General features: G+C 38.5%; 1 protein-coding gene across 1 annotated transcript; it reads left to right on the top strand.

The window, feature by feature from the left end:
- The first annotated feature begins 206 nt into the window (after positions 1 to 206).
- LOC127424869 (A disintegrin and metalloproteinase with thrombospondin motifs 8-like) lies at positions 207 to 16,993 on the top strand. Its single transcript, XM_051670371.1, has 9 exons — positions 207 to 1,228; positions 5,648 to 5,887; positions 7,694 to 7,826; positions 8,404 to 8,571; positions 10,592 to 10,890; positions 11,926 to 12,112; positions 12,279 to 12,451; positions 13,002 to 13,177; positions 14,470 to 16,993. The coding sequence occupies exons 1-9, from the start codon at positions 509 to 511 to the stop codon at positions 15,203 to 15,205; spliced, it is 2,832 nt and encodes a 943-aa protein (XP_051526331.1). The 5' UTR covers positions 207 to 508; the 3' UTR covers positions 15,206 to 16,993.

Here is a 16,993-nt window from a genome sequence, read left to right as displayed (position 1 = left end):
TGTAGTGGAAAGGGGGCGTACCGGTAGCCCCGTTGGATCAAACCGATTTTTTTTTTTTTTTTTTTTTTTTTGCTTTGGCGCACGAGCTGGAGGAGGAGAGAAAGAATATCACAAATAAACCGTGTATGCTCATGAAGCCCAAGACTGTATAAATACCAGCGGCACGAGCATTCATCGCTTATACAGTGTGAGCTGGATGGGTATTTTCTCATAGCACTAAGTTTATTCTATTAATTCTCATGACTGTGATAAAAGCCGTTTAATTGTATTTTTTTTACTGTCAGCAGATAAAGATTTGCGTTCGCAATTTTTTCCATTTATTTCCGTTGGAGTATGTTCATTTGTATCTTTGTTGTTTTTTAGTAGAAGTGCGTTCGGTCGCTGAATAAAGTTTTTCAGTTTTCTTATTTTAGAACATATAGGCTAGTGTTGGATTTTTTCCGAATTCAAGAGAAATCTGAATATATCTCGATTCGAATTCCAATACTTGTAATTGCAAACCGTAAAAATGGTATCCATAATTGGTTGTCATACATTTGTCTTAGTGAATCTCCTTATGTCTCAGATTGCTCTGAGCGAGCTAAACGAGGAAGAGGAGACTGTGCCAGTAAACCTTACACTTAGAAGAGGTGTTTTTTGGAGGAGTGGGGAGAGACAGCGTTTTAAGATCAACGCATTTGGTCAAATTTTCCTGCTTGACCTGACACCGGATAGCAGGTTTGTGGCTCCAGTATTAAACGTGCAACGCATTAAAGCACAGAATCTCCCCGCAGTTCTGCACGGCTCCAGGAGCGAAGGTGCTCTCAGGGATGACACTAAGTACGAGGACAGCGGTGCGGATCTCAGAGGCTGTTTCTACACAGGAACAGTCAACTCTGAAAAGGAATCGGTAGTTGCTGTCAGTTTATGTCATGGCATTCAGGGTACTTTCATAACGAAAAGAGACGAGTACTTTATTCGTCCCAAAGCAAGTGGCAAGACCGCTGGGCACTTTCTGCAGGTGCACGTCGTTAAAAGGCGATTTTTTCCCAACAGTCAGACAGCGTCAAAAATGCTCTTTGATCAAGTGAAAGTTGACCAATTGGGGACAAAGAGCAACCTGAACTCTAGTGAAGACTTAGACGGCAAACTGAGACGTACAAAAAGATTCGTGTCAACCGCGAGATACATCGAGACACTGGTGGTTGCTGACGCTTCAATGGCACGATTCTATGGAGACGAGATAAAGGTGGGTCATGAAGTTGCAAATGGCTTTTAGTTATTTTATTTTGTATGAATAACCAAGGCATGCGTAACAATGAATACACCTTAAATTAACCATTAATTGTATACCTCAGGACTTTAGTGACCCAGGACCTCATTCCACCCCTTTACCTCATCCATTTTTTTAGGAGTTATGCCTACACCTCCTCAATCTTTCTCTTATAAATAGTGTAACACACAAAAATTGCAAAAATTGCAAAAATAAAATAAAATAAAATAAAATAAAATGTTTAGGGTAATTAAAGACCCTAGGTATGAAATAATGTGTGTGTGTGTGTGTGTGTGTGTGTGTGTGTGTGTGTGTGTGTGTGGGGGGGGGGGGGGGGGTATTTCATATCTATTTAAGTTTACTATTACAGGATATCTATTTCTTCATTTATTACAAGATAAATGAGTACTATATTCATACAAATATCACGTCAGTTTTCTGTGCAACAATGGTGATTTATTAGTATCCCATATTAATGTACACATACTTAATATACATGCTTATTAAGGGTGGCGTTGTTGTTTCAGTGATTGACTTGATTTACATTTGACATTGCTATTTGATGCAGAAACAACATGGAAGTAAACTATAGCAAGTACAACACATGAACAGTATGATATGACTATTGTCATTTGGGTGTCCTACTGAAATTGTGCATCTATTTAGACTCAATAAGTACCTGAGAAAATACTTGTGTTTAGCTTGTGTGTAGTTTATGTGTAGCTCAGTGTGTTTTTGACAGCCAGCTGCATCTCAGGAAATTTAATTCTGAAAGTATTGAATCCTGTTCTAGATTTGTTCTGATTTGTTGCATTTTATCTTTGATATATAAAAAAATAAAACTTCAAAATATGTCAAAAAGGTATTTTATTAAAAAAAATATCTAAATGCCTTGAAAATATTTGGAACATATTACACTATGTGGGCATTTTGTAGATCCATTTGTGATAGATATAAGTGTCGGGTCTCTAAAGACCCGAATATGTAAGAGTGTTTGATGAAATTCCCATGCATTCCCAAGGGTTAAGGAATGTAAATATAAAAAATAGAATGTAAAATTCAGTCAAGCCACTACTTGATTATTCATATATTGAAGACGTTTCACCACTCAAAGGATTCAACAGATCACAAACAAATGTGTTCAGGAAATGGACATTGGCTTTTGAATCAGTTGTAGCTGACATCAGTTTTAATGGTACCTTATTTGATGATTTAGATTAAAGGAATAGTTCACCCAAAAATGCAAATTCTCTCATCAAATTCCCTCATGCCATCCTGGATGTGTATGACTTTCTTTCTTCAGCAGACCACAAATTTTGGTCCATACAATGCAAGTGAATGGATGCCAACATTTTGAAGCTCCAAAAATCACATAGGTCAGCATAAATGTAATCCATATGACTTTTGGTGATTCACATTCTTCATGCATACACCCCCTACTGGGCAGGGAAAAGAATGTCTAGCAAAAAAGGACTTAAGTACTCTAAATACAGGTGCATCTCAATAAATTAGAATGTTGTGGAAAAGTTCATTTATTTCAGTAATTCAACTCAAATTGTGAAACTCGTGTATTAAATAAATTCAATGCACACAGACTGAAGTAGTTTAAGTCTTTGGTTCTTTTAATTGTGATGATTTTAGCTCACATTTAACAAAAACCCACCAATTCACTATCTCAAAAAATTAGAATATGGTGACATGCCAATCAGCTAATCAACTCAAAACACCTGCAAAGGTTTCCTGAGCCTTCAAAATGGTCTCTCAGTTTGGTTCACTAGGCTACACAATCATGGGGAAGACTGCTGATCTGACAGTTGTCCAGATGACAATCATTGACACCCTTCACAAGGAGGGTAAGCCACAAACATTCATTGCCAAAGAAGCTGGCTGTTCACAGAGTGCTGTATCCAAGCATGTTAACAGAAAGTTGAGTGGAAGGAAAAAGTGTGGAAATAAAAGATGCACAACCAACCAAGAGAACCGCAGCCTTATGATTGTCAAGCAAAATCGATTCAAGAATTTGGGTGAACTTCACAAGGAATGGACTGAGGCTGGGGTCAAGGCATCAAGAGCCACCACACACAGACATGTCAAGGAATTTGGCTGCAGTTGTCGTGTTCCTCTTGTTAAGCCACTCCTGAACCACAGACAACGTCAAAGGCGTCTTACCTGGGCTAAGGAGAAGAAGAACTGGACTGTTGCCCAGTGTTCCAAAGTCCTCTTTTCAGATGAGAGCAAGTTTTGTATTTCATTTGTAAACCAAGGTCCTAGAGTCTGGAGGAAGGGTGGAGAAGCTCATAGCCCAAGTTGCTTGAAGTCCAGTGTTAAGTTTCCACAGTCTGTGATGATTTGGGGTGCAATGTCATCTGCTGGTGTTGGTCCATTGTGTTTTTTGAAAACCAAAGTCACTGCACCCATTTACCAAGAAATTTTGGAGCACTTCAGGCTTCCTTCTGCTGACCAGCTTTTTAAAGATGCTGATTTCATTTTCCAGCAGGATTTGGCACCTGCCCACACTGCCAAAAGCACCAAAAGTTGGTTAAATGACCATGGTGTTGGTGTGCTTGACTGGCCAGTAAACTCACCAGACCTGAACCCCATAGAGAATCTATGGGGTATTGTCAAGAGGAAAATGAGAAACAAGAGACCAAAAAATGCAGATGAGCTGAAGGCCACTGTCAAAGAAACCTGGGCTTCCATACCACCTCCGCAGTGCCACAAACTGATCACCTCCATGCCACGCCAAATTGAGGCAGTAATTAAAGCAAAAGGAGCCCCTACCAAGTATAGAGTACATATACAGTAAATGAACATACTTTCCAGAAGGCCAACAATTCACTAAAAATGTTTTTTTTATTGGTCTTATGATGTATTCTAATTTTTTGAGATAGTGAATTGGTGGGTTTTTGTTAAATGTGAGCCAGAATCATCACAATTAAAAGAACCAAAGACTTAAACTACTTCAGTCTGTGTGCATTGAATTTATTTAATACACGAGTTTCACAATTTGAGTTGAATTACTGAAATAAATGAACTTTTCCACGACATTCTAATTTATTGAGATGCACCTGTATATCTGTTTCTCACCCACACTTACCCACACTTATGATATCACTTCTGAAGATATGGATTTAACCACAGGAATCATATGGATTACTTTTATGCTGCCTTTTTGTGCTTTTTTGGAGCATCAACATTTTGGCCCACTCACTTGCATTGTGAGAACCTACAGAGCTGATATATTTGAATACAATTTTTAATTTGTGTTCTACAGAAGAAAGAAAGCCATACACTTCTGGGATGGCATGAGGGGGAGTAAATAATGAGAGAACTTTCATTTTTGGGTGAACTATTCCTTTAAATAGTTACATATTCAGTGGACTGTGTAGTCTCTCAGCGAGTCGTCCAGGTAACCTCGCATTTCTGCACGTGTCCGGCTTGCACGAGGAAACACCAACGTGCCATCAACATATAAAACTGAACATCATCCAGTCTACCAACGGTCTTTTTAAGCTATAACATTCTAGTCGATAAAGCTTACTGCAGTGTGACTCTATATTTACAAAGTATCCACCGAAAGTACTTAAGAACAGTGAGCCGTCTTCGAATCTGGACCAGTTTTGCTATATTTTTAGCTATTCAACAATCAAACAAACAAACAAAATGACAATGTTGCCCTAAAGGTATATGCTTAAGTAAACAGAGGGCTTGGGGAGTTGTACCACAGACCACACATGACTGCTTCTAGACTCAAAACAACTGTTTTGCCAAAGCTATATATGTAAGACATTATCAAGTATTTCATGACATTTAGGGACTGTGAGTGTCAGTTCACATTTCCATTACAGTCATTTCTTATTCTCATCTACAATTGCAGCTGTATTCACAAGTCCATTTAAGTACCTATTATAGGAAAGGTAATTTTGCATTGATAACTATATTGAAGGTTAGCTCACTATGGTCAGTTGGTGGTTTAAGATATAAACAGAAGCATAAGTCAGGCAAACCACTAAAACTTGTGGTTTGACTTTGACAGTGTTGGTTATACAGACTGTAACAAAATATGAAAACTTGTCTGTGAATCAATATGTGCATGTGTGGGAGAAAAAAAGAAGAGAGGGAGCAAGAGAACCATCTGGAAAAGAAGGCCAGCAATTGTTTTGACCCATTTAATTGATAGAAAAAAGAACCCATGTTTAAAAATGGAGGTCCCACAAGCCTACAGCCACTACCACTCCAAATTTCATAATTAGCATTAAGTCTTTTGTATTTTTAAAGCTTTAATTTTACAGTTCTTTGAGATTTTGGGGGGGGGGACTTCACGTCATGTATTTACAGACTTTATAACTTTTGTTTCATTGCTGGCTTCCTATTTGATCTCTATTCTTTCTGCAGCACTACTTACTGACTGTGATGTCCATAGCAGCACAGATCTATGCGCACCCTAGCCTGAAAAATGCTGTTAGTCTGGTGGTAGTGAAGATGTTGGTTCTGGAGGATGAGGAGATGGGGCCTGAGCTTTCTAGCAATGGCGGTGTTGCCCTGCGAAACTTCTGCATGTGGCAACAACGTTTCAACCCAGGCAGCCAGAGGCATCCAGAACACTATGACACTGCCATCTTGTTCACTAGAGAGGTGAGAAACACAAATAGACATCCTTCTATCAGAATTAAGTAGTCAAACTTTTAATGGCAAAATCAAAATAAAAGGAGGAAGCTTCCCCTTGAGATATTAGCACTTTAACAGTCCAAAGCCCAGACATCAATTCAGAACACAACAATTGGGATTCTCAATATACATGTTTGTTTTAGTAGCTAAGCGGTGAGTTAAAAAGGCAAAGTAGACAAAACCGTAATGTGGTAATCAATAAGATAACAGACACTGCAAACCTAGCCAAGCGGCGATGGCAAATGCTAACCAAGATGCAGTCAACTATTTGTCAAACTCAGAAACACTCAATGAAATCCGAGGTATGAGAAAAAAAATGAAATTTGGGGAATTGGAGAAATCAATTAAGCAAGTAAATGAAGGGATAAACGGACTGAAAAAACAGATGGACGAATCTGAAGAGAGGATCGATATTACTGAGGTCCGAAGAAAATAAATGGAGATTGTGACAAGGTCTCTGACTTTCTTCTCAAGGAGGAAGCGAGGGCCGGGTAAATGTTTAACACAAGTCTTTATTTTCACACACTTTTCAGTGTAACATAAACAGGTTTGCTTTTCAGCTCAATAAATGCACACACACACACAAGAACTCGGCTGTGTGCGTCTCTCTCTCTCTCCTCCGGTAGCCTGGACTGCGCTTTTATCCCCCTCCATCTCTCAATGCAATACAGAACAGCTGTTAGATGTGATTTCCCACAGGTGTCAATCCTTACCGCTCTTCTTCTCCCAGCCTCGCTCTCCACAGACGTCGCTTGGCCATGCCCACATCACCATAGAGATGTTCTAAAAAGATGCTTCTTTCGGCACGTAAGCTCTTCTCATTACCTACAAGTTACCTACAATGGTAACAATCAAACCGATGTTGGGTCAGGATTAGTTTCAGGCTTATTAAATTTATAACAGAATTGGACTTTTAATACAAGATTTGCTTGTAAAATTAGAAATACGTAGGCCATTTAATTCATTTTTCCATTGGGAAAGAAGGCAACTCCAACTCCTCAACATTTCCAGTCCACATCAGAAAACAACAGCACATTTATCACGTTGTACAGACATAATTACCTTCAGCATTTAATTAACTCACTTGGCTACCACTTCTCCAAAACAAGAAATAATTTAATTCTGTCAGTGACAGGGTCATGATCACAATGTTCAACAGGGAAACCCTTACTGTCCAATCTTGGAGACAGCAAGCATGATATTGTTGCTCTTCCAAAACCAGAGGGTTAACACCAGTTAAAGTAGATGTAGGAGAAACAAAACTTTAGCTGGACTTCCCTCTGAGAGCAGTTCAATGGAATGGTGGTATCAGCTCTGCTGGGGCTAGATGGAGAAACAGGTGGTTTTGTTTAGTGGAGGTCTGTGTGTCTCTGGTTGTCTCACACGGCTTACACTGAGGTGTCTTCCCCAGTCAAGGTGATCTCAGCCTGGACAGAGTAGTGCTGGACAGACCCTTGGTCTGGTTTTCTGTGTGGTCCAGCTATCTCACAGTTAATTTTTCCCTCTTGTTTTTTTCTAATATGCAGTCTGCCATGTATTTGCTTCATTTTATGATGGAAACACTGACAAATATGTTTTGCTGGCAAGAGCCTGCTTGGGGAAAAAGTTCTGTCTGGAACTAATGGAGCGTTGTCTGGATATCAGTGTCTCAAATGTGTCCTCCTCTCCTCTCCTCTTTGAATTTTCTATTTCATTTTCCCATCTAATCCTGTCTCACATCTCTCTCTCTCTCTCTCTCTCTCTCTCTCTCTCTCTCTCTCTCTTTGACCTCAGGATATTTGTGGATACCACGATTGTGACACTCTGGGTGTAGCTGATATTGGCACTATGTGTGACCCCAAAAGAAGCTGCTCCGTTATCGAGGACAACGGCCTTCAGGCAGCTTTCACTGTGTCACATGAACTCGGTATGTTCAGACACACACATATCCTTACATATGGCACACACACAAACACGTACATATGACCAGACGCTGTGTCTGTTGTTGGACATCTCACCCTTACTAAATGTCTGGACGGGAGCATGTGCTCCAGACTGAGTCATCAATTAATGTAGACCAGCTGTTTTCAGCAGCCAAAATACACTGAGAGCTTTGCGTTGCTATGTCACCTTGATTTAAAAATTTTCCCAGTCATACTGTACTCTCGGGACTAAGCCATAGATATCATATAGAATGTGCACACACAAATACAGTATGTGTTCAAAATATAGATAAATTGTGTTTTATAGGACAGTTATGGTCTGTCGATTGAATAAGCACAAAGGGCAGTTGCAGTAGTAGTACTGCAGGATTTTGAATATTTGAATACCTGAATATTTGTTACTAATATAAGTACACAGTAAGACGCAGTGATAAACATCAATAAAAGATATATAAAGACCACAGTCATACACTGTACAGATACTATACCTATCTGTTTTTCTCTACTTCTACTTTTTCTTTCTCACTTTGCATCTCCCTCTTTGTTTCTTTCTTTTTTTAGGCCATGTACTCAGCATGCCACATGATGACTCTAAAAACTGTGAAAAATGGTTCGGCCATCTCAATGGACAACATATGATGGCTCCTTTCTTTGTCCACCTCAACAAAACTCTTCCCTGGTCCCCATGCAGTGCTCTGTACATCACAGAGTTCTTCGACAATGGCCACGGTATGGTCCCTCTCTGTTTGTCAGAATACTGCGTTACTCATTTAACTTCTTCAAAATATTTCATGTCAGTGAAAAATAACTCAAAAAACAAACACTAAAAAAGTAGCAGTACCATCTCATGCATTTGTTTTCCCTTGTCTTTCTGTTTTTTTTATTTATATTTACAGCTGTTTTTTTTTTTTTTTTTGGCCAACATAAGGTTTTCAGTTTTTGTTTGGTTTTGGCTTTAGATCAGAATGCTGCATATTTCCCAGAGACCCAGACAAAAACAAAAACCAAAAAATTCAGTCAAGTTTTTGAGACATTTGGCCTGCATTGTCAATCTGTCACTTTGAAGTTAATGGAAACATGTCACAGAGAATCTACTGTATAATTTTGAACTTTTGAGTGTGGTGAAAAACCTCTAATGTGGATGCCTGTGTTTTATGATTTTACTTTTTTCTTTTCTCGATTTTTTTAAACACCTCCTCTATCTTAACTTACTCTCTAACCACTAATAATGGGCTCATTGGACCGCACTGTGTAATTTTGCTGAGCGTGTTAAAACTAACAGTCTTTGCAGAGTAAGCTCTCACTCACTTTATCTGTATGTACAGTATGTATGTATATTTTTCTATCTATGAAGCTGTGGTTTGCCTACCAAATCAGGGTTGTCTTCGTCATGTGGAAGACATCCCAAAGGGGACTTTCTGAAAGAATTGACTCCACTACCAAGGTGGTTGCATTAAGGTTTTTAGGGGGGGTACCTAAAGCCTAATTTGGTTCAAAGAACATAGAACAATTCACACAAAAGATGAGTTCAGATAAGAAAAAGTGACAGCTTAAGAAATATGGTAGACATCTTTTCTTTAATTGTTGATTTATCTCCATTGATATCTTAGTCTATGCTCTCTTATTCCCGCTCTTTCACTGACTCATCTTCAGTGACTCACACATTCCAGGTTTAACAACTGTTTTCCCTCACAGAGACTCTATGTGTAGCCAAGCACATGCTGTCTTTACCATTTGCACTGTTGCCACAGGTAGACTAAGAACCGATTCGGCTTCTAGACTGTTATTTTCCATTGTTGTTAGGACTGTATCCGTTTTAAAAAAAGTCTTTCATTACTGATGTTTAAAGTTTGTAAACAGAAACAGGGTTTTATTACACTGTATTGAAACCCTTCCAAATTCATAATACTTCCGAAATTAAGTATGATGTGTTTTCAACACATACTGTATGCCTAATTAGATTTCACAGTATCAATCTTATAAGAACACAAAGGGAGTTGAAAAGTCTGCATAGTTGTTTCAAGGTGTTATATTGTCTCCATATCCTTTCTGATCCATATGGATAAAACTATGTTTAGGAAGGACTCAGAGTAGACATTCCTTACAGTAAAATGATACTTTTTTTGCTCCCAATTAAATTTTTTGGACTAGAGTGAGCTAACTAAAGCTCTGCAATAATATATTACATAATGGAAATCTCCAGATGGGAGATGATTATGTCTTACGCACTTTAGGATGTGAGAACGCACAGTGAGATCTCTCTGCAATGAAAATAGTCCCCTCAAGCAAGTGTGCACACCTGGTTTAGACTGAGTGAATATAAGTGATTGTTTTAGCTGAAGTAAACATTGAAAGGCTCTGTCAATAGCAACTGGCTGAAAGAGAATATTAATGCAACTTCATAAGCATCATTATAGGAGCAGGAATGAATTCTGAAGCAATCAGTTGAAACATACATTACAGCTAAATAACACATACAAATGAATGAGTGTTGACAATTATCTGCTGTTCAATATGTTATTGCAAAATTTGAGTGTACGATGAGCTATATCCTCAGGGAACCTGACCCCCCATCTCCCTACCCTCTGAGCCATCTTGCTGTTTATCTAACCATCAGTTTAAAAAAAAAACCTGACAAAAAGTATTAGCAAAAAACATGAAATAGATTTAATGATGATATAATAAACAATCACAATTGCACTTGTCCTAAACAATCTATCTGCATGTGCACTCCTCTTCCACTCCTTAGGTGATTGCTTGCTGGATCCACCTGAGAATACCCTCCCTTTACCTGCAGAGCTCCCCGGCCACACATATGGACTAGACCGTCAGTGCCAGCAGGCTTTTGGGGAGGAGTACACCCACTGCCCCAACGCCCCTGAAGATCAAGCCTGTGCACAGCTGTGGTGTCGAGAGGAAGGAAAGATACAGTGCACCACTCGGAATGGAAGCCTGCCCTGGGCTGACGGCACTCCCTGCGGGGAGGACAGGAGATGTCGTGAGGGTTTATGCATGTCAAGTGCACTGGAGGAGGCGGTCAAGGAGAAGGTATGCATGGAGAGCATGATGTGTGTATTTGTGTCATCCTGTTTTATCACATTTTACCTGTCAGGACGTATACAGTACATCTAAAGTGAGAAAAAAATGACTGGAAACGCCCATGCACAGATTTATGGGTACCATAATTATAAAAAAGAATAACTGCCATTTTAGGTGAGCCTTGCTTATGGCCCCTTGTGTATCATCCTACCCTTCCTTTAAACATTGTAAACACATACTGTCTTAATTATCTATTCTGTCTCTCTCAGCTCATTCAAAATTTTAACATATTTTTATTATAGTCTTAGGTCAAGATGACACATTCTTTTCACCATACAGTTTACATGTTTGAAAGAGTCCTCAGAGTCAATCAAAGTTAGATTGTTAATATTTTTCCACCTTCCAGAAATAAAACCCATTCCTCCTTTTGGATCCCAACTGGATCCCCGTCTCTGAGCAGCTTAAAATAATCAATCTACTTAAAATCCAGCTTCTAAATGCCAAAAATAAAGTGAGGGGAGAAACAGCAAGAGATTTAGAGTTTATATAGTGTAAGCCTTTAAAAAGCTCAATTATTTTTGAGCCATCCTTTTAAGATGCAGTTGCAATGTATTCAGCAAAGCCCCTTAAAAAAGTATGATCATATCTGGTGCAGTGTGTTAAAAAAAAAACCAGCTTGTGATCCCAAAAGGTCTGGCTGTGAGAAGGCATCCCTCAGCCAACTCATAAAAAACCCCTGAAATAAATACAGTGTGGTATGCTCACATTCCGTCAGCACGACACTTACTGGAGATGATGTTTAGGAGCCCTTTACATGCACGGTTAGATCAAGATGTGCTATGTGTCATGCATTTGAATTAGAATATTAATTAGAGTTAAATAATGCACAGATATCATTAGGTATTATATAAAATTGATAGGGCCTATATACAATTTGTTATAGAGGAGTTTAAAGTTTGACATTAAACTGCAAGCATTATTGTTGTACTAGGTGCTACATATTAGAGTGAAATGTAAACCTAACAGCCTCTATTTGTGTTCCAGGTGCCAGTCAATGGAGGGTGGGGTGAATGGGGCCCTTGGGGGCCGTGCTCACGGACATGTGATGGGGGTGTGGAGTTTTCTCACCGTGAGTGCACTGCTCCAGTGCCACAGAATGGAGGATCATACTGTGTGGGACAGAGGGTCAAATACCAGTCCTGCAATACTCAGACATGCCCAGAAGACCATGGTAACATTTTATAAATAAACCTCTATATTCTCTCCATACAGACTTTGGGTGGCCTAGGTCACATTATTGATGGCCAGAGAATGATTAAGGTCAAAAGGTGATCTGCTTTTTAAGACCATGCATTTGTTATGATCACTTTATGCATTGTGCCCATATTTATCCACAGGAAAAAGCTTCAGAGAGGAACAATGTGAAAAATACAATAGTGACCGTTACTTGGACATTCAGGGGAATGTAAAGCAATGGATCCCCAAATATTCTGGTGTCTCTCCACGAGACCGCTGCAAGCTCGTCTGCAGAGCCAAAGGGAGCAACGAATTCAAAGTGTTTGAAGCCAAGGTGCACATCCATTGAAAACGTTTTCCAATTCATTTTAAACCAATTTGATGTGCAAAAAATATTTTACTCTTCTCCGTGTATATGCCACGCTCTAAAGCTTTAGTGAGATGTCTGGCATCTTTCTTAGACTTCCCTCTTGCGACAGGCCCATTGATATCTTTACACTCCCTCTAAACTCTCATGCATGAAATATTTTCCCTGTTGTAAAATGTGAAACCTGAGTACGCTAACCCTACAGTCCAGCTACTTGCTTAAGCTCTTGAATGCACCTATCTGAAACTGATATTTCAGATATAGTTGAAATGTAGTTAGTTTTGCGTCATCAGCCCAATGTTTTTGCTATTCCTCTTTATGTGGTTAAACTGTTCAGTTTAACTGTTTTTCCTTTCCTTGAGCTACAACTGCTTACACTTTCCTCTCACTTGAGCACTTAGGCTTCCATTGCAATATAAATCCACATTATTTCTTCATACAAACAAGTTTCAGGTTTCTGGCTAACCTAACCCTTTAACACTGAACCTTTTTATGTGTTTTGCTGGGTGCTGTGCAGGTTGTGGATGGCACCACCTGTGGACCAGACACCACATCTATATGTATTCAGGGACAGTGTATCAAAGCTGGTTGTGACCTGGTGATAGGCTCCAACCAAAGACTGGATAAGTGCGGTGTCTGCGGGGGTGATGGGACAACCTGTAGGAAAATAGGTGGCTCACTAAATGAAGCTACGTAAGTAGTTTGAGTATATTTGTATATTGAGTATATGAAAAGGGATCGTTTACCCCAAAATGAAAATTCTGTCATTATTTACTCATCTTAATGTAGCTCCAAACCCATAAACTGCAGTCTCATTTTCCAGCAAAAATATCTAAACATCCTTAAAACAATAAAACATTTCTTGAGAAGTAGAATGCCACAAGATATTAAATCTTGATTTCAGAGAAATTTAACTAAATTTAGTTAGTTTTTTAAAGCATAAATATTACAAAATTTGTTAGATTTCTCTGAAAACAAAACGAAATGTCATATAAATACTGATCATATAAATACTGATTTTATGCAGTGTATGTCTTTTTATCACTGGAACACAAAAATAATAATTTCTTCATATGTCTTTTTGCAATATCATGAAAGTAAATAGGGACTCTGGGCTGTCAAGCTCCAAAAAGAAAAAAAGAAAAAACACCATAAAACCACAGTAAAGGTAGTGGAACCCACAGAAGTCTTCTGAAGCCATGAGATCACTTTGTGTGATGAAGAGACCAATATTTAAGTCGTTATTCATTCTCAAATCAAATAATTAATCAAATCACCCAAATTGTATATGGCGACTATTGGGGCATTCAAGTCCTCTTGGGAAGTTCGTACCTACAAGGTCGGAAATCGTAAATACGATGTGATGTGCTTTCATGTGATTTTACTTGGAAAGAATGGACCCGTTTTGTAATTTTAATTTTTCTTTCTCTCTTTTTTACTTACTAGCGAATGCAGGAAGCTTTTTTAGTACCAATGCAACAAAATGAAGAGCAAAGGCATGCATTACGTGTGTAATTAATGCTTGATTATATGTGTGGTATCTGTGGTAGCGTTCATGTGCGTTCAACTCGTAAATACGATCATTCTGACATGACTCGAATGCACCATATGGCACAGTTTGGATGTCTATAACATCAAACCTTTTTGGTTCTTGCTCGTCTTGTGACCAAACATTATGTTGTCAAACCTGCTTGACAGCCCAGAATCACTTTTCACTTTCATTATATTGCAAAAAGTGTGAAGAAGAAATAAAGTCATACAGGTTTGTAGAGACATTTGGGTGAGTAAATAATTACAGAATTACAGAGTTTTTGGGTGAACTATTCATTCATACTAAAGAAAATGTCCAAAATCCAATGATAAAATTTTCGAAAATTACAACATAAACACTAGAGAAGGAATAGACTGCTTAAATATAACCAAGATTCTTACATTTTTTATATACTGTTTGTTCTGCGCTCAAATACCTTATAATATTTCCACAGTTTTGGTTACAATGATATTGTTACCATTCCTGCTGGGGCCACTAATATTGACATAAAACAACGCAGCCATCGAGGCATCACACACGATGGTAACTACTTGGCGGTGAAGGCAGAAGACGGAACCTACATCCTGAATGGAAATTTCTCAGTGTCAATGGCAGAACAGGACATCCCAGTGCCTGGAGCAATGCTACGCTACAGTGGCTCTTCAACCAGTTTGGAGCGGCTCCTCAGCTTTAACACGCTTCGGGAGGCCATCACCGTCCAGCTGTTGTCCACAGCAGGAGACGCCTCACCCCCCAGGATCAAGTACACCTTCTTTTTGCAAAGGGATATACCTTTTAGCAAGCCTGGCACAGAGAGCAGGATTTCACCACATGTTCTCTTGCCTTTTGGTGGGGCTGACTGGGTCCTGGGTGAATGGTCTGAGTGCTCCAAGAGCTGTGGTGCTGGATGGTCCAGGAGGAGTGTGGAGTGTAGAGATGGGGAGGGGTCCCTGTCCTTCCTCTGTGATGCTGACCTGCAACCTGCAGACATCCGGCCCTGTGGGGATCTGCCCTGTCCCATGTGGCAGATGGGGCCGTGGTCAGCATGCTCACGGACTTGCGGACCAGGAGAGCGCCACCGTAACGTAGTCTGCATGGACTACACAGGCAAGGTTCTAGAGCATGACAAATGCAACCCAGACAAGAGACCAGAGGTAGGTGTAGGGGAATGCTTTTATCAGGACTGCTAAGGCTGAGAGTGTGTACAGTGTCATAGAATAGGGAGGTGGTGGGATCCATTGTAGTGGATAGTGACTTAGTAAGCCCCAACCATGCTTCAGAAACAAGCAAAAGGAGCTCTTAGGGATAGAGCATTAGATTGGAGATCATTTATTATGCAAAACAAGGGCATTTTATATGAGATATTCCCAATATCATGGATTAACCTACTTCTCTGTGTTGTTTATATTTTAAGTTTAACTACAAAGGTAACCTCCCATGGATAACTACCTCAGTCAATACAAGCTTCATAATGTTCACAGTTGTTTAGAGAGGATTCCTTTGGACAAATAAACAAAAAAACATAAAACCTATGCACAAACCTGCTGAAATTTTGTTAAAACATCTGTCAGATACCTCCATAATACAGTGCAGTTTACTCCACAACTGAATAAAAAATGAGTAAAAATTAAAGAGGTACCTGAAAGGTGGTCATATAAATTGTTCAAGTTAGAGTGTCCAAAACGGACTGCATTTTAGTATCTTTATACATTTTAAATTGTCATCTTATGTTCTGTGTAGCAATGAACCTGTTTCCTATTAATATCTTCTTCTTTGTAATACTGGTATTACCCTCCAAGGCTTTGAGATGTCCATATCACAACACTGGAAGAAATTGTATTTAGAAGTACACTCCTTTACTGACCACACAATAGCTGTGTTTAAACTACATACATTAACATAAACATACTATACTTATCTTTAAAGTGTTTCCTTGATTACAGTTTGGATGTATGATTTTAGTTATTAATGAAAAATCAAAGTTGAATTGCCTTCTCTTACTCTTCTCTCTGATTTTTCGGTACATATACAGCCGTGTTAATAAGCTATCCCAGTCTGAGAGCAACAGTGGAAAGACTGCAAAGTGTGCTTTTAATTAATTTTCTATTCACATCCACTGGTACAGAGTACATAAAAGGGATCATACAATATAACCAATCCAGGCATATGTGAATTCAAAGGAGAAATGTATTTATTGCTAAATGTTCATTTAAAAGTGGATACTTACTGTATATTATTGGACACACGTGCCGATAAGATAATTATGAATATTAATAAGAAACAAAAAAGAGAAAATATGTTTCCTGTGAAAAACATATTTAGATAGATTGCAATATATATTTTTGCAATCTATATTTGTTTATATTTCTTTACTCCTCCAAGCTTTAGTTAACACATACATTTAACGTAAATGTCAAAAATCTAAAACCCACATACCCATTATCGGTTTTCCTTGAATGAAAAGGAAACGTGCTTCGTTATGTGTAATTTTTTTTATGTTATCGAAAATAATATTTCATTCTATGAGATAACCATAGGTCAAGAATTTGATCAAACTCAGTAGTGCTGAGCAGACAAGGCTAATATTACTGAAATTTTCCCTCTAGCAAGACGTAAAGATAATTCTTTATTTTACTAAATGCAAGAGTGATTTCACATATGGTGAAATGCAATTAGAGTAAATTTGATACTTTGTTGCAAAATTAATTAAGCTGTAACTGAATTCAATAGGACCTATAAAATAAAAATATGAGACAAATGATTTGCATTCCATTTTGAGTCAAGTTTTGAAAATGGTACATATTTGAAACTAAAGCATTTTATCCCTTCAGTGAAGGTGTGCACAATGCTTTTGTTATAGCTTCCTTTTACAAGCTATTTATTTTTTCTACCTTCAACACCTAATGTCTTTTTTCTTGATGCTGCTGTCTGTTCTACATGATTGATGTATGAATTTAAATCAATTAAAGATGTGTCTA

Source organism: Myxocyprinus asiaticus, chromosome 3 (assembly GCF_019703515.2).
Source record: "Myxocyprinus asiaticus isolate MX2 ecotype Aquarium Trade chromosome 3, UBuf_Myxa_2, whole genome shotgun sequence".
NCBI classification, from domain to species: Eukaryota; Metazoa; Chordata; class Actinopteri; order Cypriniformes; family Catostomidae; genus Myxocyprinus; species Myxocyprinus asiaticus.
This window is presented reverse-complemented; position numbering and strand designations above follow the sequence as displayed.